Consider the following 24,532-nt stretch of genomic DNA (forward strand, 5'->3'; position numbering starts at 1 on the left):
TCAATCCTTAGCAAAACTCTACCAAGTTTTAGTTACATGGCTGTATGCCTTACTTCTTTGTCAGAGCCTTTGAAACTGAAGCCTGAAGAGATGAGAAACCAAGTGCCATGTGCAAGACCAAGGACTCTTAAAACAGTTCATGTCCTTATGATAGCTGCCTGTAGCAGAACTGCGGGGGGGAAGTGTCCGAAATACTGCAGAGCTCTGCACTTTATGTAGTTCATGTTTCTGTTATCCCAGACTTGCTTCCAACCTTAAAGATTTTCTCACAAATCTTAGTATTGGTGACTAACCCAGGTGATCTTTTTTTGTATTTTCCTTTGGGGTTTTTTTTTTTGAGTTTTTTTTCCTTTTTTTTGAGTAAAGTGGGTGAAACTCAGAACATTATATATTGCAAGTTTTTGAAAAAATATAAATAGAAATTATATCCCTAATTATATGGTAAATTTAAGATAAAAGCCAAGGAGAAATCAGGTTTACCCACTGAGTGAGAAGACTGACCAGACTAAAGTCAATGTAATTCCAGTGCTGGACATTCCCAGCATTCAGGACTTCAAATCTAGTGCACTGATCATTGCAAGAGTCCTCTACCTACTGGGTATGGCTTCCAGGTGAAATGATAGAAACACAGAAGCATAATATGAAATTGTACTGAGTGTCCTGATTGAGTCAGGAAGGAGTGATGGACTCTAGCATTTGAAGAGTAATCACTAACGCCTCTGGGCCAATGTAATGATGGGAAGACAGGGCAGAGGGCTCTTTGCCCTTTATGCTCCCAGTAACTGGAGAAGCTTAGGCACTGATCCTATGTGCATGCTTTATCCCAGCTGAGTATTTCTCAGGGTGGCTACTTAACTAAAAGTGAGAAAAGTGCCTTGGTGTGTTTTAAGTAGGTCTCAAACTCCTGAGTTGCATTAGAGAGATAAGCTTGTCATATACCTCAGACTTTCCACCCCAGCTCCCAGCTGCCAATACTCCCTCCAGGAATGATGTGGTCGCTTGCTCCCTTTTATAAACATGAACAACACCTTTGTCATTTGTGTTGCATTCAGTGTACCATTTAAAAATGCAATAGTCTCCATCTCAGCATTACTGTAGCAGTTTTCCTTTTCCCTGTGGACCTTAATACCAAAAACCTGGTTTGCTTGCCGCTTCCACTGCATAGCAATGCAGAAATGTAACTGGATAACCAATCCACAGAGTTTACAGCAATGCAAACTTCCTTCTCATCATTAAAATTGGATAACTCCAAAATGAAGCCAAAAACATTTCCAGACATATTTTATTTGAGCTAAGGTACTTCATACTAACACCACAATTTTGCAGAAAACAAGGAAATGGGTCCAGTCTGTATTTCAGCAACAAAAAGCAAGGGCATAATGAATTGTATGCTGTTCTGGCAGATCCTTTTTGGCAATGTTCTCTTAAAAAGTCCAGAAGATATCGAAAGTCATGGATCGCAGCCTAATTGTGTGGCTCTGTGTCAGGAAAAACTTCCATTGAAGGCTTGTGGGATTTTTTTTTTCCTGTTTTATGTGCAAGAAAAGCTGGATCCATAGTAATCTTTGTTTTTTGGTCAAGATTCACATATGTACTTCATTACATTTTGATCAGTCATTACTTTCTACTATTATTAAAAGTAATAGAATTAGACCAAAAAATCATAGTAAAATAGTAGAATTTAGTGTAGCAATAATGGAATCTTTGGAAAATGTTGTCATCCTTATGAGAGTAGAGCAGGATGCACTGCTGGCTCCCCTGGAATTCCCCTCCCTAGTGACAGACACCACTTTTCTAACACATATAAAATTACTCAGAAAGAAAGAACACTGGGAATACATTATGCCAGTTGAGAAGTGGAAGATAAGGACTCTCATCGGTGTTTTCTGGGACTTTAATTCTTTGGGAAGCCTTTTTAAATGCTTGCAACTCAATGCAAGAGTCAAAAGAGGAAAGACTTATTCTTCACTGGTATTATTTCTGTAATCCAAAGATTATTTTTGCTCCCCCCACCCAACACTGGAGTGGAAAAGTGTGTAGAGATGAGTGTGAACGCCATATGAGGCAAGGCAGACAGCCTCATCTCAGCATGTCAGCTTTGTGGCATTTTTTTAAACAGGAGGCTACTTTAAAGACCTTCCACTCATCCAAAGTAGCTGCAGGAGTTTTCTCTCTCCAGTGGCTATCCAGCAAAGTGAACTGACTTCAGCTGGAAAACTCCCTTCTTCCAAGATCAGCTGTGGCTTTTTGTCCCTTTATCAATCTATATATAAACCTAACTACAAGTCAACAAAAGTTTTGTTTGCTCCCTAAATTTAAAATGAATTATGGTATGTTGCAATGCATCTTTATTAAAACCCCGACAACTTCTGCCTCACCCTTCTCCTTCAGAACAGCTTCCTCCATGCTTTTAGGTGGTGAACAAGAAGAGAGCAGGGGGTTTCTGCACTAAGCAGTTTACCACCAACACTGTGGTGGCTGCAAAAGTAGGCCCTAACTCTGAAAAGATACATGCATGTTCTCAGCTTTGTTTGTACCATTGGAAATTCTTGGGGATAGAACCATGCAGGTTTGGGAGTTTCATGGCACACTCATGCTTCCTGTATAAATGCTTCCAAAGGCCATTCAGACTGCAAGTTTGGATGAGCATTCACACTGAAATCATCGTATTTTTTAAGCCATGGGAACTGTCCACTTCTCTTGCTTATTTTGCTTATTTCATGTGAAATATTTACATTTCTTCTTCTGATTCCACTTGCTCTAGCTTTCCCAGTGAAAGAGAAACTTGCTCTGTAAGAGAGATCAGATTCCCCGCTGAATTGCTTCATTTTTGTTTGTTTCAACTCACTGAGAACAGCAGAGCAATTGCAGTATAGAGCTGGAATTGACCATAGTGGATTGGACCCTGAATATTTGCAACAGCAGAGTCAGTTAACTAAAATATATAGTATGGAGGAACTTACTAATTTGCTTTAATTTTAGGAGTTATTTTTAGGAGTTATTTAAGGGTAAAAAAAAAACCCACACCAATCTCTAATATGCTTATTCAGGCTGGTAATGTCATTTAATAATTTGTAACAGCCTGAACAGTTTGAAGAGAAATTAGGAAGCAACTCTGTGATCATGAAGCAGAGTTACTGAAATCTTCTATAATTCGGACAAATTGACTGCTTATATATTGTAGGGTATACTCAGCAATAACAATTCTCGGCATGAAGAGGTGCTTTTATGTTCTCTCTATTGCATATTTAGATACACTGTGGGGAGGACATCCTACGCTTTTTAACTCAGATAAATAGATATATACAAAAAGTACAGCTCTTCGTCTGCTGTTTGCCTCCCCTTGAGGGAGAGCTCTGGAAGAATATCTAAGAGCTCTATTTGGCCACTTGAGAATATGCTGTGTTCTTAGATTGAGTGCCTTAATTTACACCCCTCACCTTTTATAGTCAGTTTATTTATAAGATGGAAGTGTGTGCGTTTTCTTTGTCCTGGTGAATTTATTCCACTTTTCTGCTTGATTTTTAGTGAATAAAGGTGACAGGGTTTAATGAGTTAATAAAACTTGCCCTTAATTAGGAAAATTACCTTCATATTTTTCTCATATTGTGGAAACAATTTATAATTACTCTGGTTGCAATTCAAAAACTTGAAGGAAGAACATTTTTTCATATTTGCAATGATATCAAGTCCAGTAATTTGCACACAAAGTCAATTAAAAAATGGATTTTTTATGATCTCCTTTAGCAATGAATTGTTACATGAGTATAGCTCAAGCAGAGAAAATGCTAGGAGGAGCACATATGGAACACACATATATGATACAAGATGCACTTTTTATCATTTGTCAGTGATTTGAAAAAAGAATTCCCAAAGGACTGAGAATTATGTAGGATCTTTGAGACAACTTTTTTTACACCCTCACAATTGTTCCCTTACACGGAAATTAATTTTACATGTGCCAGACATTTAAACGTTTCACATCTGCACTGTTAGCAGAGTTCTTTTCTTAATCTTGTGTGTTGAATTACAGTGCTTCCTTCATTTTGCAGACAGGAGCTCTCCATTGAAATTTCACTGTATGCTCATAATTGTATTGTCAATTCGTGTAGTTAACCAGCATTTACACTAGGCAGGAATAGAGAAATGACTGAATAAACTAAACATCTCCCTTGACTATGTAGAAAATGCTGAATACAGAATTAGTGCAGAGGGAAAGAAATTGATCCACTTAGTTTTAATCTTTTTTTTAATGCAGTCCTTTAAAAGACCTGGAGGTATTTGTTTTGGTTTTTTGAACAAAAATGGAAGGACATTGAAGTGCTCATTACGACTCTCGGTTTTCAGAAAGGACCACCCCTCACCTTGGTAGTTATTATTTACACTGAGCTGTGTGATGAGGCGGAAATTAAAAATAGAATTAAAGTGGTTCTAAAGTAGAGTCATTCACAGAGATTGTGAAGTGTAGCATATTAAATTACAATAATAAAGCTAATTATCAGCTGCTAGCTGAGATATTGAATGCTTTTAATTAAAATGAGTTTGTAGAATTCTAGCAGTTTTCTTCAAGTATTTGAAGATTGGTTACACAATGCAGATTACCTTCTTTCCATGTTTAACAGTCTTCCTGTTGCATGTTTAACCATATTTAGCACATTCGTACATGAAGTTATAAGCCTGTTTATTTTTATATATATATATATATTAGCTCCTTGGTTTAAAATGAAGCTAAACGTTAAATCCTTTTACGAAAGTGTCTTTATTCACCTCTTCTCTTGGTTGTTGCCCTATATTCCATAACTTCCATGGATACAAGAGCCTTGGTTCCATTAGGTTGAGTCCCTCTGGTGCAATTAGAAATGCAGCTTACTATCTTTTTGCAGGCAGATGCAGCTCCCAGCTTAAACCCCAAAAGATTGATGAGACATATATGATGATTGCCCTCTAACCTGATTTTTAATATGAAAATTCTCCTGTCAGGTATTTCAAGGGCTATAGGAATTTTTTGTGTTTTTCGGGCTGCAACCTCCTTTTCCTTTATTAATTAATTTATTAAACTTATCTTTATGTGTCTTGGGTGGTTGCATCTAGGACCCATTTTAGGAGCTTCAATTTAGGTTTTAAAGTGGATTAGGGTTTTATGGTTTTGGTTGTTGGTTTGGAGTTTTAGTTTGCTGAAGGTGAAGCCTGTGTGGTGAGGAGCCAATGAGATCTGTCAGAGACCACAGACACGAGACGTGCTCACACACCAGTGCTCCATCAGAGCCGGCTGCTCCAGTGACCAGCGTGAGCAGTCCCTTTCCTGCCATGGGACTGCTCACAGAAGTGGGGGTTGCACAGCTGGGCTTTCTTCAAGGTGGCTGTGGAAGTAACTCTTGGGTTTGCCTCTTTGCTTGTTTTCCACACTTAACCAAGAGTTGTCACCACTGAGGAATGCATGTTCCCCTCACTTTTTATATTTGCAAAAGCACATGCAGAGCACCAGGTCCCTTGTAGAAAGTTTATTTCCCCTCTCCTCAAGACTTTATGAGTGCTTATTTTCTGCTTTGAGGTTTCAGGGAAGTGTACCTGCCTCTGCAGGCCACATTCAAGACAGAAGTGTTCCTTCGGGCACCTTTCTGTCAGCTCAGCATGGCTACACCTAAGAATTGCCAGGAACCACGCAGCTGGATGTGCTGTACGTTTGTGGAGTCCTTGCAGCACCAGAGGTAGAGCTCTCTGTAGATGGAAGGACAGCTCTGAGTTTCGGTGTGCTGGTGTAAGACCAAAGTGGCTCCACAAGTATCAACACTTGTGATTTCTTTTCCTTACTGTGAGGTTCCATTGTGCTGAGTGTGGGACATATCTCATCCCAGAGAAGTCAGTACATAGGTAGCTCAGGGAACACAGAAGAGAAAAAGGATTGCTAGTCTCTGGCATTGGATTGGGTCATTCCATTGAGTCACATCAATGGCCTAATCTTGGGATCATTCAATATCCTAAGAGAACAGGATTGTAGAAGGACTGACATGCTTACACATGCTTTATATCAATTGATGAAGTCTTGTATGAATGCTAAGCATTCATTTTCTTAACAAGGAGGTTTACTTTTGAATTTGCTGGGAGACAAAAAAATAAACCAAGATTCTCCAATAATTAATTTGTTGTATTCTGAAAGATTAAAAAATCTTGATCTTATAACGACTTCTTCCTGTTTACACCTGTAATTCTAAAAGGTCCTAAACCCACTTCTGGTTGTAATTTACATTAGGTATAAATGGAGCAGTACTTCCAGTGACTCATGGAGTGTATTTTGGTAAATTATTAAGACATCGCATAAGTTATATTGTAGAGAAACTTGAAAGGAGGGAAATTCATGACATGTGAATTTTCTTCAGGAAAAATGCTGACTAACTTTAATCCAAAATCATGGCTACTTAGATGCTTCCTTATTTAAAACAAAATCAACATAACCTTTCAGAAGGGTTGTGTGTTGATTATCAAGTAATTTAAGGTTGCAATATTTTGATTCTTTTTCCAAAGGATTGTAGTAGCATCATCTCTGAGTCTGGTATTCATTAGTCTGAAGAGGAAAGCATACAGGTTAGATTTCCTTATCTGAATAGCCTTGAAGAAATAATTTTATCAGTTTTGACCGGAATTTTATCTATTTTGTAGCTCTTGTAATAAGGGGCCAAACTTTGAAGCTATTTGTATTCCCAAATAGAAGAATTATCTATTATCACCTAGGTGCGAATCCCTTTCCTGCCATAAATGAGAGTGAGACAGGTTCAGCATTTGAAAGCAAGATTGTTTCAGTTGGGTGCCCATCCAGCTTTTGATTTCTAACTTTGGGCTCTTAAATTAGCTGAAAATGTAAAGAAATGTGACTGCATTGAAGACAACGAAGCCATACACACTAGTGTATGCTAGTGACAAATTTGATTCGTGGGGAAAACTTAAACAGTGAAAAATTAAAAAACATCTCTTTAGTGCCAAACCAAAACAGACCGTAATTTTAGGGTTTTATGTCAGAAACATTGTTCTTTTAGATAAATCATTATAAATGTTTATTGATTTACAAATTGATAACAAATAGATGCTTCAGTGCAAATTCTCATATCTGTTCATAAGATCTCTTATTTTCTAGAGTGTGACAATTCTTGCTTCTGCTGATTCTAGAGCAGAGGAAAGGGAGAAAAATCAGGGCATGGTTTCCTATTCATAGATTTACCATACCAAAGGCAAAAGGGTACATTCTACTCTTAGCATTTAAAATTTAGCCCAAGACCTGTTATGCTCAAGTCTGGTGGGACTTTTAACAGACAAAGGGCCAAAACCTACACATGGCCAATTGCAGAACTGAGATGGGGTGCCAGATGTCCTGTCATATATTCTTTGCTGATACAGGGCCTAAGCTGAAGTTAGCTGAGATTTCATTAGTATTTACCCTTCCACTGCGAGGGATTCAAACACTCTTGAGGATTTTCTAAATTTTATTTTCTGCTTTTATCAATTTGTGTAATTTGTGGATCTTGATCTACATTTAGGAACCGCGCATAATTATTCTAAGTAATTATTGGGAAGAAAAAAATATCTTTCCATCATCACTTTTCCACTAGCTCTATTTCCTCTCAATGTTCCATCCCTGTGAAATGGATCAGCTTTGCCGAGTGTCTTAAAATCACCTAATTCAAGCCTAAACCCTAATGTGAGATCTGAGGGTGTATGTTTTGAGACAGGAGTCATCCAACCTCAAAGAAAGCAAGCTAAGAATATTCCATTAAAAAGAAAAAAACAAAGCCCCGCAACAAACTGTACTCCAGTTTATTTTCATTAAAAAACCAAACAAACAAACCAAACAAGTAAAAAAAAAAAATCAACCTTGTAGTTTAGCTCTTAATTTAAGAAATCAGGAAATGGGACTTCTCCATTGGGAAGTGTTTTCCAACTGAGTTCTGCTTGATGACAGTGAGAGGCAGGAAGTACAGCTGACAAGTGTGTGGCTTAAGTTGCAGAAATACTGAGTGTCAGTCTTGTCAAGACAAAGGCAGGTAAATTCAGGAATGCAAAACTAGAAGAAACTTTCTTCTTTGCACCTTCTCCCCTTGGCACTCCCAGTCCTGCTGAAGCCCCAGGAGCAGGTGCAGTTGGAATAAAGTGCCCTTCCAGAGTGTGACCCCTTTCTTGTGGGTATATTCTTGAAGTGGTTGTTTTGGTCGGTTAGGGTTCACTGTACTCTGGAAAAATGTGAAGTAATTAACTGATTAATAGTAGCTAGGTGACCCTAGAAGGCAGTAGTAAAATGCATTCTCATTTTTTTTTTCTTCCTTTGTGTTCAGTCATACTTGCAGGAGAAGTAAGGCACTTGTACCTAACCACCTGCCATAAATTCGCCATGCTTTCAGTAATTGAGCAGGCTATAATTATAGGGTTTTCCCTCCTGCTAGAGAAGCTGCTTTTCCCACTGACTACTTTAATAAAAATGGTCCTATTGAAAGCTCTTCAGTCCCATAGGAACTGACTCAAATTGTTAAGTGGAAGGTGATTTTTTGCATTTTGCATAGCTGTAGTAATTTCTGAGGACTATATATAGATGTTAAACAAATTGCTTGTCTGGAATTAAAGTTTAGGTGCAGAATAAAGCAAGACAGAGCATTATTGGACATTAAGCAGTGTTACGGGACAGGTGCAACAGCCGGAATGCTCTGTAAGAATACCCAATGTTTTTTGCAAATTGCGTGGACTATAATCTGTTCAACTTCCTATCCATCTGCAGCCCTGCAGCCTACACACTCTCTTTTTGCAATTCTAGCATGGGCCTGGTGAAGAAAGACAAGATTTGTAAGTTGGAAGGTGGGGGGCAGCAATATATTGGATCTGAGATGTACTGTTGACATTCAGAAGCAAGGGAGTAGACAATACAATTTATGAAATTATTAAATACAATAATAGCTGTTACTTTCCCACTGCAAATTTTGGAGAGCAGGTTGAAGATCTTGTTTTCAGAAAAGAATAATCATGGAAATTGGGCTAAAAAAGGTTAGGATAAAATTGAACCCTTTCCCAGGAACTTGAACTACATCCTTCTCTCCTTCCATCCTTCAAGAAAATGCTTGTTTAATTCCAGGAAGCAGGTTTGACAGTGCAAGCATCTGAGTTTACAAGGAACAGGCAGCAAAGAACAGCTTCTCTGCTTGGTAGGATGTGGAGCCAGCTGCAGCAGGTGAAGATGTGACCTGACATTCCATGGATGAACAAAGAGTGTGTAGGCTCTTTGCCCCCTCCCCACCTGAGGCTACCTCAGCTGCCCATGCCATACTTCAAGGTGGGGACCAAGTTGTGATGGGACTACCTGCTCCAGCAGCACATCTGTTATCCAAGGAGCCACCAGCTGTCTGTAGCCAGCCCTCGAGCCTTGGGACCTGCAGGGTCCCCTTCTGATTGAGAACCTGAGTTTTGTTTCTACCCCACTAACTCTCCACACACTTCTCCCTGGTGCTTGTGGTCACTGGTCGCTGGCTCCTCGGAAGATGGTGTGTCGCAAGCAGAGGGCAGGAGCTTCCTGGTATCGCTTACCATGCTGTGGAGCCAGCCATCTGTCAGCAAAACAGGAAGGCACGGGTTCCTTCTGCCTCCTGGGCTTGTTTCACTATTTTTGGGAGCTTACTTCTGCCCCGCGCAGTGCCAGGCTGGGGCGATCTGAGGCAAGGGCTCCCAGGCGAGCGAGGGGCCAAAGCCTGGAGCTGCTGCTCTGCCCATCTGCTGTGGCTGGAGGTGTATTCATTATTAATGGAGGTAGTGGCTGTTGCTGCTCAGATATGCAGCCCTGCCTGGGTAAATGAGACATTCTTCAGCAAATTGCTTCGGTTTTTGATTGCTGATTGTACGTGTGTCACCAAGCTGACTCAAGGTTCATCGATGCATGCTCAGTAAATTAGAAAGAACATAACTATGGATCAACCAAGAGAATGAATTCTGTGCCTACAATGACCCAGGGCCATTTAATTTTCTGCTTAATTTTGTTGCAGTCAGTTTGCATTTTGGGTTATTATGCAGTAGGAAATTAACAATAAATAACAAATTTGGTCCTCCTGTGCTTGTAATGATATTTTTATAAATCTTTGTAATGCTGTTTTTCAAAGGATCAAGGTCTGCGCCAGTCTGATACTCCAGCAAGTATGCAGGGACGAAATAAAGAGAAAAATACATTATTCTTCCCAGATAATCTTTTAGTTAAATAGCAAAGGGGTTTTTTTCCTTTCCCCTTCTTTCTCCTTCTATGTGTGTGAGGTGTTTTTTTTTCTTTTTCTGTGTGTGTATGTGTGTGTTATTTTACATTAACATAAGGCTTTTCCTCTCTTCTCAGATAACTCAAGGAAAATGGAAACAGATGAGGCTCAAGATATGTCCCAAGTTTCAGGTGAGGTCGTTACTTCTACAAAGAAAACACTAAATTCCTGCTCATCTTTCTACCACAATTCAATGTTTTTCTCGTCAATATAATTGCTTTGGGTCTTTTTTAAAACCAAAGTGGGAATTGAGATATAATTAATGCTATCACTTGATATCAAGCCCAGTGGTGCATGGATTTTTTAAAAGGGACTGTGTAAATAAAAAAGTCAAGGGAATATATAAGCATTGATGTAATTTTGCATTAAACCTGTGGTAGTGTATCCCTAAAGCATGGTCAGGTGCACGTTTACACCATTTCTTTTGGGATCAAAATTCTGATTGTTACAAAATAAATATACTACAAACTAAATTTACCAGGTGGGAGGGGGAAAATACAAATGAAAAACAAACTGTATTTACCATACAGGGTTATTTGACTTTTTTCCAAAGCATTCAGTTTTACTTATACGTGTTTAAAAACAGAAAGAAAAAAAAAAAGAAGACAAAAGAACAAGAAGAAAAAAAGAAAATGAGAACTGATTGGCATAAGACTTTATGCTTGTAATTGTTTTTGTTCAAGATGATATTTTAAAATATGTTTAAATGGCAGAGAATTTTGGTATCTAAAACTTGCTCCATAGTCACTTGAATACAATTTTGCAGTCTTACCCCATATTGATATTCCTTGGGGGTATTCTTAACTTCCTTGGAAATTGATTCCTTAAAAAATTGGCATAGCAAAATAATACATATTCATATTGTTGTGCCTCCGCAGCTGAAAAAGGCCAAGTTACTGTCTTTCCCAGTTTCCCTAAAATGTTGGCAGCTGCAACAGTAATGGCTTTCAGTTTTCACTTTTAGTGTTCAGCCTGGAACACGGCAGCCCCGTCACTGAGCCCACTCACAGCAGACACCTGGGCGTGCAGCTCTTGCTTCAGAGGCAGCTCTTGGGCGCTGCTGCCTCAGGACCTCAGGGGCCCAGCTGTAGGAGGCAGCTGGTAAAGGTCTGAGCATAGTGTAGGTGACTATGTCACTGGCTTTTTCTGAAAAACATGAATGCAGTTTTCTTTCCCTCTCTCTTTTGTTATTTTTCTGCTTCCTTCCTAATAGTTTTTGAAAAGTTTTGTCAAAAATTGGAGCCCAGAACTTTCAATGTCATCTGAGAAATAAAAATCAAACACATGTTCTGTCTGAAAGAGCAACAGTATAATAATCTTTCATGCCAACAGAAGATTACCAGTTATGTTTATTATAGGGAAGTCATTTCTAGTTAGCCCTGTGGAGACATGTTGCGCTCGCTCCTGAGGTAACAAATTTGGAATTGTAACTGGATAAACTTACATATCACTGCTTTGTTGCAGGTTGAACCAATTTGTAAATGAAATAAAATCTGTCTTATGCAGTTCCTGGAGCATTTGTGGCCTTAGCAGAAAAAGTAGTGGAGTTTTGTTGTTTATTCACTTTGGATCTGCCTGTAGCGATGAGAGGCACCATGATTTGAATCCAGCTCCTCTGCCTGCTGCAGAAACCCTCCCTGCTTGCACGAGCTCTTTTGGGGAGGAGCGCTGACCTCCTCTTCCTCTGCAGCAGCACAGGCTACCCTGGATACCCCCACCTAACTGTTGTGGTATTCTTTACAACGGTGCGAATTTGAGTTTCACACCTGCTACTTCTTACTAGAGCATTGCTTGCTTTTCTTTTGACATGAAGAGTAGCAGCAGGGGAGATGCTGCCTTGAGTCAAGGATTGGATTGGTAGAGCAAACACTTTGCATTCCTTGTGGCCTGCCTCTCCCCTTCACAGGGAAATCTTACAAGAACATTTGCCATTTTGAATGCTTGTATATATGTAAATATATACATAATAAATGTATATCTATAATTTGTAGTTCTCAAAGTTTTTGTAGTTGAACCACTGTAGTATTTTGCTCTGCCTTTTAGCTTTTCTAGCATATCATGCAATAGTACTATTCTTCAATGAGAGAGGGTTTTCTTGAAAAAGAAAGTTACCTTTGATAAGAGGGAGACTTACACAAACTGATTAAATTGTACTTTGAACTCTCCTGCCATTTCTGTCACTGAGCATCTGGTACTTTCTGTGAGTAAAGGCTGGGTTGTTCGCTGGATTTATGGCCAAAGAAAGAACTTCCTAATTTACTTTCATTTATGGTAAGAGATATTTGGGAACTCACCTTCTGGAAATGAGAGTTTGTCAGATTAGGTTCCACAGATACTGCCTCTTCATAAGCTCTTACTAGACCTCAAAAGTAGAGGATCTGAAGGTACAGGGATGTTATCTACTTCTTTCTTATAGGTTGGTGAATACAGAAAGGAATTTTCCCCTTGTATATTCTCCTTGCTTCTGGGATGCTTCCTAGCATGATGAGAGAGCTCTGCTATATATTGGGAACCAGTTAAACAATTGCACAGTTTCAGGAGTGTAAGATTGTCCTGACAACTGTAAAACACTTATTAATGAGTTAATACTCATAAACCTGTTTTATGAGTATTGCTCATCAGGTATATCTGGCTCTGTGGGCCTCTGGAATTAGGGGGCTTCAGGAGCACACTTGGTTGGGTTTTTTAAAAATATAAGTTAAAAAATAAATTTGGTTTGGTGGATTTCTTCAGGACTTTTTGTTTTGCTTTTCAACCCAGAAATAAAGAAGGTCTCTAGAAACAGTTGCCCCAGCTCAAATGTGGTGTTTTGCAGCCATGTGCTCTATGCAGCTGCAGCTGACTCAGGTGTGGCAGCGACCAGCCGGGCCAGGAGAGTGTAAAACTAATGTGAGTGAGCCAAACCCTGCACGCACACAGGCATTCCCACCTCGGGGAATCCAGGCATGGCTGACTCCTAGAGGAACTGAAATACTGTGTGACTAGCACAGAGTTCACACTTTTTATTTTTCTCCTGAAAGTGATATTTCATGAGACAAGCAGTTGCAGTTCTGAAATGAGGAGAGAGCTGACATACATTTAACCAAATGGTATCCGGCACCCGTACAAGAGAGTCAGAAAACACAGATAATATCTCACTTAACAAGCAGTATTTTTCCTGCCTTTTTTTCTTTTTTTTTTCTCTTTTTTTTTTTTTTTTCAGCTTTAGGGTCTAACAGTTAAGGAAGATGAAAAAACGGTACAAATGTTTCCACATCTTACATTAAGAGATCTCCTAGAACTAATCAGGCTGTGCTGCACTCTGCAAAAGCAGGAAGAAGAAACCCTCAGTATTAAATACACACACACACACACAACATTAGTTTTTCAAAGGAGAGGGAATGAGATTTCTATAATACATCCTGCCCTGGCTTTCTTTTCAACAATTGTAGCACCAGCAGCACCATTCTGGCATGAACTGAATCACTCTCAGATCTGGATGCACATGTTAAAGAAACATGTAAAGGCTAAGGACGTTGACAGAAATAGAAGATACTAAAACCTTATTGAACTTTATTGCAGTTTTTTCCCCTCCCTCTCTTTCCTTATGGCTTCAGGTATATTTTTAGGGCAGAGATGAGGAAACTCAAATAGAGAGAAGTTGAGGGTCTTGCCAAGCATCACTGATAGGTTAGGCTCTGATTATTTTTATACAGAAATGGCAGTGTAGAAAATCTAAGACCATCTTACAGAGATGCAGATTGGAATAAAGGAATATTTGATACAGTGGTGCAGTGGTAATTCTTTCATTTGATACAGCCTGCAGTGGTAATTCTTTCTATTTTTGAGTTAATCAAGAGCAACGCGAATCAGTGGCAGTACCAGAAACAGAACTTCAATTCCACAGCTAAGGTGGCTTTTTATAATAATTAATTTAGAAACCCAAAACTCACCCCCTAGACCCCAAGATTAGATTTTTTTTTTATACTTTTCTTAAGCTACTTTGCTCTGTTATGTGACTTTTGAATAATTTTCCCCAGTACTGGCCACTAGGTATTGGGGTGGGGTTTAGCTCCTTTTTCTTTGACCAGTTGTTGTTCTGGGCACGTCTGTTTGAAATTAAAATGGAAAGCATTCCCACCTTCCCCCACTACCCTTCCATTTCTAAATTCAGTGGAAAAAGAATGTTGTTGAGATCGTGTATGTGTAAGATTGCCATAGTAATGAGCTTACCATGGTGTAATGATTCAGATGTAGTTAAGGCATGAAATACAAATACGATGCTCTAGAACCAAGAGACAGAGCTCAATAAATGGATCTATTTAAAATCCACTATTTTTGTCCTGTCTTTTTGCATGTAGGGACTTCTCAATCATGAGTAACAAGAAGAAATCAAATTATATTAAATGGGTCATTAAAGACAAGTTTATAAGTATTCTTAACTGCAGTCTCCTGCAAAGAGGGAAACAGACCTGATCTCCAGCTTCTGCCCCACCAAGTCCAAGAGGCAAGCCTGATTCATACCACCTGGGCAAACTGCTATTAATTTAACAAGTAGAAGACTGATACCCATTTAGTGAACCAAAGAGCTCACCCCTGCAAATGTATTCTTCTGCTAACAGGTTTCTATTTCAAAAAAGACTGCTCTGACTTCAAATCCTGCCTAGACTACATATTGTAGGATGCCTAATAACACACTTATAAAGATATTATTTTGTTGTCTGTTTTCTAATGGTTTTGGTAGTATGAGTTTATATTGGTTTGTAGTCAAAAATAGTTTTCAGCTTTTTAGGATAATTGTTCTCAGTCTAGACTCAGTCAAAGCATCAACATCCATTGTTGTAGCTGGGAGTGCTGTTTCATCCTTGGAAGATGCAGGTAGCTTTGGATTACTGTTACTTTTTAATGAATTTTGTTAACTTATGTGTAATGTAAAGAGAGCTGCCAGGCTGTTGCTTGCCCTCCAATTAAACCTCTGGGTTTTTTTGGTTTTCGTTTTGTGTGGGGCAAAATATGTTGAACAAACTGAAATATTTCTGCTGTCTCTCCTCGGTTATGCATTTTATCTGTAAGAGATGCCTCAACTTGGCAGGTTAGGACTTGCAATGGAAAGTTGCTGTCAGTTCTGTAAGTTCCCTACATCCCAGGAATCTGAAGAAATAATTTAATAAGGAGTTAAATTGTTAATGGCAAAAAAAAATTAATTCACTTAGTTCCTGCTTTTATTTTCCTTTGCTGTAAAATTCATGCTCCCTTTTCTCCATTTATGCAATCTGCCTTTGCTCTTGCATTGATATCCAGTGGGTGTGATTTTGCCCATTTAAGAATACGCCACAGAAGCTGGATATGAGAGAGACCTTATTAAATCATCTAGTTAATCCTCCTGCCAGTGCAGAACTGTTTCTTCAGCACCCTGGAGTCCTCTGGCTGCAGTTTGGGATGGTTCACCTGATGCAGCTCTCAAAACTCCTGCTCAGCAATTATTCTGCAGTTTCATAGGTGTGTCATTAAGAAATGCAGTCACATACTCATTTAATTCATTTAAACAAGTCTGTGCCAACAACTCAAACCAGCTAATTTGGAAGATGATTTAAAACTACCTATCATTTCTCCCCATCATGATCAATATAGATGGGAAAACACAATGCTTTGATCCATCCAGGAGGCAGGGAGGAAACCATTCACTTCATTCAGATCAAGTCCATAACTGGCACTACTAAGCTTTGGTTTAGTTTTTCCATTTCTGGTAAGTGTTTAAGGTTTAATTGATGTTTTTGTTTTAATGAGGGAATCCTCGTTAGGAAAAAACCCACAAATTTGCTAAGGCTGTGTGCCATAAAATTACTGCCCTTACTGGTGTGCCAATTGCCACAGGATGTCAAACAGATTTCATCAATGTAATTTGGTAACATCTCCATTTTCGAGACAAGGGTCTTATGTGAACATTACTGCATTTGAATTCTGCTCTGGGCGTGTTCTGTTCCTTGCTATTAATGCAAAGGTCAGTCTTTTAGTAATAGTCAATGAAATTAATCACTTAGATAATTCCTTCAGTAGATGTTTCCAAGGCATGCTTTTGTTAGGTATATATGCAGTCATTTTGGAAGTTCTTCAAGACAATGATAGTACTATGGGCAAGAGATGTATGCTGTTACTGAGGGGTGAATCAAGAAACCTCACCATTTCTGGAAGCACAATACTTAGCAAGAGAGTTCTTTTTTCTTACTGTATTGTGTTTGGCACTAAAACAGTTCCACAATATCTACAGTGTTTTAAAGCGCCAACCTGTTTGCCTCTGCAAAGCCTTGTGTACTCAAGATGTTGGGGTTTGTTTACTATTTGCAAATAGAAGACAATAAAATCCTTGAAATCTGCTAATTGTACATGTTTAAGAAGTCCTGATAGTTACAGGCATTTCGCTACTTCTACAAGGACCAGCCAGAACTTGATCTGGGGGTATTAGTGAAGCTTGCTGGCATTGTAGCTGAATTTTCAGTTGAAGATAAAACTTTATTTGAGGTAGTTCATTTGGAGCCCCAGAATACCTGTGGGTTAGAATTCCCTATGTCTTTGAAGCAAATCCAGATGTGTTCTCAAGAAGTTGTGGAAGAAAGAAGATTTTTTACCAAGGATGTCCATTTGATAACCTTTATAATCTGTCAGTCTGTGTTGGCTAAGTTGGACCTTCTGAGCATAGCAGCTGGAAAACATACATATCTCACAAATATCCAGAATGGTAAGACTAATAACTGTGCATCCATACTCAGTAAATTTGTCACAGACATTGATATGCATTCTTTTAAAAAATATTATTCCCCTGTATTCCTAAGACGTTTTCTTTGCGGGAGTGGGGTTGGGTCCTAAGAATATCATGTTTTAGTAGTGTTTAGGGGTTTTGTAACTTTTTTTTGGTTTGTGGTTCCTCTTATGGTATTATTTGAAAATGAGGCTACTCTGACAATGACAATCTAACTGATGCTTTCCTCACTATTAGGAAAGGAAAGTCCTCCAACTAGTGATGTCCCTGATGATCCAGATGAACCTATGCCTATACCAGAGGACCTTTCAACTAGTACTGGAGGTCAGCAGAGTTCTAAGAATGACAGAATCTTGGGTAAGATAACAAATACAATCTAATAAGAAATACTAGTAGATGATATAACAAAAATGTTAAATTACTTTTTCACAAGCTGGTAAACAAGCAGGTCCTGTGCCTTTCCATCTTCTTCAGGTGCATAGTGTTTTTTATGCAACCTTTTTTTTGGGAAAGGCATCTTCATCTGCAGAGAACTTATGAAGATCCTACTTTTTATCTTCTTACCATGACTGTTGCTTGATATTCTCCTCAGGAAAGAGAGTTTTCATTCTGTGTAGGAAATGGAATGAAATATGTGGGTCCAGGTCAAAATTATATGAAGTCAGATTTGATAAAAATTCAATAAATGCTCAAGTATTTTTATTATTATTTTTTTATTAATTTGAATGCTATCTTGAATGTTACTGTGTTATCTCCTATTCAGATTTCTTCAGAAATACATATTAGAACACACATAGTATTTATATATTTGAGATTCCAATATTTAATCTTCATTTATCTCTGATTTTGGGAACTTTGGGAAACACTTATCTTTTAGATAAAAATCCACAATTGATGAAGTCTGTTGGGCTGGAATTTTTGTCTAGAGATGATTGTGCAAAATGCTGATTATTCTTAGGGATCCTAGACTCACACCAAGGACTAGCAATGCTGATGACTACTGTATGCACCAGCTCCCACGTGGTGCACTAAAAAGACTAAATATTACCTTAGCATCATGCCTGTTAACTAATAGGGAAAAAAAAGGAAAAGAGGGAAAAAAACTCCCAGAATGCTGTGATAAATGTCCTATGTGATAAAAATGGGGATGACTATCAAAGTACAAGTATTTACCCACGAATAAAAGTATTGTTCATTATTCTTACATTCTAACATTATTGTAAGAGTAAGCGTCAGGGTGGACGATTTATAGAAAGATTGCAAGTGCCTTTAAATATTAATTGTCTAGGGAAATCCAGTAAAGGATATTAGGTGGAAAGGGAGGCACAGAGGGCAAAATAATTAATTCAGCATAATACAGAAGGATGGTGTCAGCATTAGGAATAGAACCTACTCCCAAACTCCAGCACAAGCTAGTAGTGAGTGCATCATCTCATGCATCTTCATTCTATTTATCATTTGATCCTCTCTTATCAAAAATGTGAGCAAAAATTTCAGCTCCTAGATGCATATTGACATACTTTATGAAAAAAATAATATTTAAAAATGCTTTTTAACAATCTGATCACTTATTAAATGATTTATTTTTCAGTCCAATGATCTTTGGACAAAATCTTTCATTAACTGCTTGTCTGTCAACTCAGCAAAACAAGTTGTGTCACCTTTCTACCACAGTAACTAGGCCTACTAAATATTTAAGCCCTGAGTCAAAAATTAAATTTTTAAATTCTTTGTTCAAACCCAAACACGATTTTTCATTGTGTTGAATTTTCTTTGATATACATACAAATATCATGAAGATGCAGCAAAGTTGAACTTCATATTTGCTGACGATGTAGTGATTCTGTCAACAGTTCAGTCATATATCAACACGTACACATATTCTAAATAAGTTCCATCTGTTATTCTCATTACTCAGCAATAAATAAGATTTTCCATGCTCTGACACTAACAATTTTTCTACAGCCACTTTACCCATAGGTCTTTTGTTTATAAGGGCCATATCTTGTAGTGAGACATTTACCATAACCATAGCCAACAGAAACAAAGACAATTCACAATACTCTGCCTTATGGATGATCTGTAGGTATCAATTCCAATGCTTGCAATATTTGTTTTTTCTGTAAAGCTGCATGCACTTTTACCTCTTCTATTGCTCCTTTTTACTAACTTTAGGCTAGCTCTCTGAAAACAGTATACTAAAAAAATTAATTCTTCCTTTTTACAAAGAGGATCTGAATATATGCCCCAGGCATATCAGGAGCCATATGATTGCTGTTCACATTCTGGATCTTCAGTTTAGGAGTAAAATAATACCTTAGGAGTGGTGTTTGGCCTACATGATCCTATAGGTGTATTAGGGGTGAAGAGGGCTGTCTTCCTATGTAGGCGGTGGCCTGGAAGCATAGACAGGCTTGGTGTTTAGTACACCACTGTCATTGCCATGTCCCTAGATCTGTTCTTCACTGTTAGTCATCACCAAACTTAGGGAGACAAGAATGATCTGAAAAATTAGTTTGACAGATAGACAGGAGAGCATTGTAAAGACCCAGATGTTTTCTGTATGTATCTGGCAGGTGGGAGCTAGACTGTGGCCTGTGGTAACCAACAGGCCCTGCATGAACAGATATGGCCAGCCAAGAATTTCTCCCTGTATGACTTTCCTAATGTCCCATCTGTTTCTTTCATCAGAAGGGAATCCCCTAGCATTTGGATTTATTTCAACATAGGGTTTACAATGCATTCTACTTAACCTGTAACACCCTGAGAGATCAGCTGTCCATGCAGCATACATCAAGGAATTTGAGTCAGACATTTAATGAAATCTCTACATTCTGGAGGATATTTTTGTATACGTAGGGCTATAGAGGTAACAATGGGAATTGCAAGTTTTTTAAATGAAAAGAATAAATATTTACCTCATCCTATTGAAATTAGGTGAGAAGTCTTTTTTTAGTTTTAATCAATCTGTGAGAGAGAAATGTAAAATTGACAACTCGCATACTCAGATTTGTAGTAACATTTAATGAAAAAAATTTTTATTATTTAACTCCTGGAGTCAAAAGTTTAATTACCTTTTTCATCAATTTAGCATTTCAAATGTCAAAGATTACAGGAAATAAGCATTTTTAGAAAAAAAAAAATAGGCTCTACTCTTCCATGTGTTTTTAAAAATCTCTTTTTGTGCTTCTTCCAAACATGTACTGAGTCTTTAATGTGGTGCTACAGAGCTGATAGAAACATTGGAAATATTTCTCCTGCTTTGAGAAGGAAGGCGTTGAAGGCCTCTACTTGCCAGATTTTATTGCTTGCCTTTAGTTTTTGAATTATCATTTAAAATGACTATAGAGGGTGCAAATTTCATAAAGGAGGTACCAGGGGATCATGAAATGTTTGTTTTGACTTGTGTCCCCAGGCAGGGGGGATGCCCAAAACATGGGTTTCTTCTGACCAATGATCAACAGGTCTGAAAGGATAATTTATGGAAGTAAAGTCATCAACAGTTTCTAGTAATAACCCCAAGTTGCACAGCAAAGCAGAAACATATTGGAAGAGATGTTCTGGTCATCATCAAGACTCTTCATTTCCTTGATGAGCTTACTATAATTTTAATGTTGCAACCCCCAGAAAGCCACTATGTGTTGAGCAGCTTCCTTCTGCATGCTTAATTTCTGCTGCTCTGTCCACTAGATCTTCTTCCTTCCTTGTCCTGTTCTCCACCCCAAATTTACTTCTCAGGCTGATCTGACACCTATAACATTTTATTATTTTAATCTTGTTCTTTTCACCCATGTGCTCTACAGATAGTTTCTCTAGAAAACACAGTGAACATTTTCAGCAAAGTGTGAGATTTTCACAGCTCTTTAGGGCTCTAGAGACTCTCTTTTATCATCTCTCCTAAATATCCTTTTGAAATCTTGGTCTGAGTTATTTAGAAATCCACTGGAAGTCCATTCCATTAAGAATTAGTGGCTTTGCAGCCTATTTTGAACAGCCCTATTTCTCATGGTACCCTATTGGAAATATCATTTGATAATTCTCAGTCTCTGCAAGGTTCAGGTTAAACGTTGTGTGCACCTTTTGTGATTGATCAGTACTGAACATCCTGTATGTGGTAAACAGTTGCAATTTAGGGCTGTTTGTACTCTGTATCCTAATTCAAGCCATGTGTGGGAAGCTAATGACTCAGTGATCTGTAGATCAAATCCTACTTCATGGAGAAAGAGCCCTTTGCTGCAGTGGTCGCATTTGTCTGGAAAGATAGGCCATGCCTTCTTTAGCCATAACTGCTCATTCCATAGGTGGCCATCACTGGATAAAAAAAAACCTCTTCTAACTTCTCACATTGTTAGTGGCTTCAGAAAGAGGCTGTGGGCTCACCATTTCTGCGCAGATAGCTGTCTGGTGCTGCAGATGACCATAGGCTTCTAAGATGGAAGTCAAATGTTACCACTGCAGTCACAGATTACAGTCTGGGCCTGGAACAAATAATGTATAGAGATCTTCTTCTTTTTAAGAGGTGGGGAGGATTCATCTCACAAAATTGGGTTGAAACTGTCAAACAATTGACAGAGTATACCCAAAGTAACCAGTCAGGGTGATCATAGCCATCAGTAGAAAACAGATAAGATTCATATGAAATTATAAAGTCTATTTGTTTAAAATAAATAGGTATAAGAAGCAACATTAAAAGGAAGATTTTTTTTTTTACATTTTTCTCTCCCAGTGGGTAATACCAAATGATGATGTTCTGTCCCTCTCACAACTCAGTTATTGAAGCAGAAGCCTGTGTACCTGCAGGCTTTGGTGTCTGGCATCGCTGGGACCCTGGCATTGCCTTCACACCCTGGGGTCCTCCCTCTCAGGCATGGGCATTCAGAGGTTGTAACCTGCATGAGGAGCTACTTACTGATGCAGGCTAGTGTCCCTCTCTGAGAAGCTTTGATACTTTATTTCCTTAAAAGGAGCTCCACCATTTGAGAGCACGGGCACAAGAATTGCTGAGGGGCCACCACAGGCAACCACAACCATTGCCATTACATAAATCTACTGCAACTCACACACAGCTGGGTGGAGACCGAGTAGAAGTGTGGAAAGGCAGCAGACAGAGGGGAAAAGCGAGGAAAGACAAAAGGGGAAGTGCCCCACCCCAGCTTGCAAAATCGGCCCTGTGGTTCAGACAGGTCCAGTGCACTGGTGCCCTGGTAATTCTGCTGGGCAGGAAAAGGGGCTGAAGAAAAAGGCTGCTGGAGCTATTTGCACACTCCTCCTTGTGGGTGTTTGGTGACTATGAAGGCAGTGTCTTGTGTATGAATAATAAAGTTTGGCATGTGTATGCCTGGACATTCAGGGAACCAAATTCCAAGAGCTGAAATAACCTGGAGGACTGTGTAATATGTTTTATTTGCTCAGGTTTCAGATGGACATCTCTACTACTCAAAGGTCTGGAAGTGTGTAGAAGCTGACAAGCCTTTGTAAATAATCAGTGATAATTGTTGTCTCACTGATTGTCTCAATTGATGTAGCCCCCATGAGAGCAGAGAGAAAATTTGTTTTGAGATGGTTTGGGGAGCTTTGAAAATTAACCCTCCACAATGAGACAAGGCTTGAAAGTCCAACTGAGGAGGCTTCTGAAGGAATTGAAAAACTTGAAGCTGAAATATTTTAGGAACTTTTAAAAATAGGGAAGTCAGGAATCTCCCCTCTTGTTTGGTCTGAAGCCCCTGTTTCTAACCCCAAAATAACAGTCCCCAGTATGGACTGGTATTGTATGTTCAGAGAGCCTGCCAGTATGATGTATATTTTTTTTAAGAAGAATGCAGAAGATATTTTTGTCAGGATTATTTTAGCTTTACCTGCAAAACTCTTATAGGGATTTGTATAGAAGAGGATGGGGATGGTTTAGTTGGAGAAGGCATGTGACAAATTTCATGAGTGCCCTTAAATGTGCTATACAGGATATAAGTTATATTCCAGCCTTCAAAGGAATATTTTGCATGAGCATAGTGTGAAACAGAGTGAGGTGCAGAAGACCCTGGTATATGGGGCCATTGGGAATTTCCTGTTGTGCCAAGAGACAAGCTCTGACCTATGTAATGACTTGGAAAAATGTGCACAAAGGCAAATGGAAAAATGTCCTATTACTAAAGGTGAATTCCTTTATCAAATTTTAAAATGCTTGCTGCAAGTAATGGAGGGTGAACATTTTCAGAATAAACTTGCAAGAAATTTGTGGAAGTAAGGGTGACCCAGCCTGGAAAACAGAGCTGCTGCAGCCTCAGTGTAGGCTGTGCTGCATTATGAGCTCAATTCTCTCAACCTGTCCATGCAAAGCCAGATCAGGCATGTAAAAATCTGCCTTCTTGATGCAACCATAGCACATGACAAAACCAAACCCTTGAGAACAGAACTGATCCTAAAAAGAGTTGTATTCATACAATGATTTTTATTTAGTTTTCTGAGGATTTTTTTTACTCCAAAATGTGACAGAAGCATGATTTGTGTTGCCACTGTGTGGCAACATGATATTGCAGGAGGTGCTGAAGCTATGGTTTTTTCTCCTATTTCTCCAGAGCTGTGTAGCTTGTGGAGCTGCAGCCTATTTCATGAGCACCTGCTGGGTAAAGCTGTGTTTTTAGAAGATAACATCAGCACAAAAGTCAGGGAAAACCTGGGAACTGTGCAAGTTTTGTTTGTTCAGTGTTGGAGAGTGGCACACATTGCTTGAATAGGAGAGATGCAGTGTGTTTAGCTGTGTGGCTTTAGGTACAGAGATTGAGTCTGCTGATCTAAACTGCAGTGAGAGGAAGTTCTCTTTATCTGAGCAGAAGAGATGTGCCTCAGAGATAAGCCCCCTTCTAGCTCAGGAGTTAAATTTATCTAGCAGGATCTCAGCAGTGGCTGCAGCTCAACTCAGAAACACCAGGCTCTGGCTGGAAGGTGGGCATATTTTAAGCTGGGGAGGACATCTGTAACTGCAGTTTTCAAAAATTCAGGTGATTTTTAAGGGAATAATTCTTCATCAAAAGATTGGATTCATCTCCTGACACCAGCCACCCCTCTGTTCTGTGCTAATTCTTGCTTAGTCTTTGTTGTAGACTTGCTTTTTACCTTTAGCAAGTTTTCTCTCACCCTGAGTGCTCTTGACTGTAGCCTTACCAAAAACTTAACTGCTGGACTGATGCACAGTGCAGGAACTACTTGCCCCTACAGAGGTGATGTTTCAGAACCAGCTGTTCTTTTGGTCTTGTTCAGCCACTCCTCACATTTCTATAATTTCAGCTCCTGCTCTGGTGGCTCCCTGGGAAGAGATGATTTCTGGCTGCAGAGGACCTGCAGCTATGCTCTCCCCTCAGATGAACTTCCTGGGCTCTGTCCCATAGTAAAATGTGCAAACACAGTGTCACTCTGGCTCGAGCCCCCACATCTGAGATTTGCAAGGAAGGATGTGCAGCGTGGCCATGCCTCCACAGTTTTCTCCAATGTAGAAAAAGCCCTTTATGATAAAGAGAGGGGATGGAAGAGC

General features: G+C 39.0%; 1 protein-coding gene across 7 annotated transcripts in view; it reads left to right on the top strand.

The window, feature by feature from the left end:
• Window positions 1-24,532, top strand: part of IKZF1 (IKAROS family zinc finger 1) — a 68,636-nt gene that overhangs the window by 2,067 nt on the left and 42,037 nt on the right. For 4 of the 7 annotated variants that reach the window (XM_064705565.1, XM_064705560.1, XM_064705563.1 and 1 more), the window contains exons 2-3: window positions 10,349-10,402; window positions 17,245-17,364. In XM_064705565.1, coding sequence (XP_064561635.1) covers window positions 10,363-10,402; window positions 17,245-17,364 — 160 coding nt within the window. In that variant the 5' untranslated portion in view covers window positions 10,349-10,362. The remainder of the gene's footprint in view (window positions 1-10,348; window positions 10,403-17,244; window positions 17,365-24,532) is intronic. The other 3 variants (XM_064705559.1, XM_064705562.1, XM_064705561.1) reach the window with 1 other exon arrangement.

Source organism: Zonotrichia leucophrys, chromosome 2 (assembly GCF_028769735.1).
Source record: "Zonotrichia leucophrys gambelii isolate GWCS_2022_RI chromosome 2, RI_Zleu_2.0, whole genome shotgun sequence".
NCBI lineage: Eukaryota > Metazoa > Chordata > Aves > Passeriformes > Passerellidae > Zonotrichia > Zonotrichia leucophrys.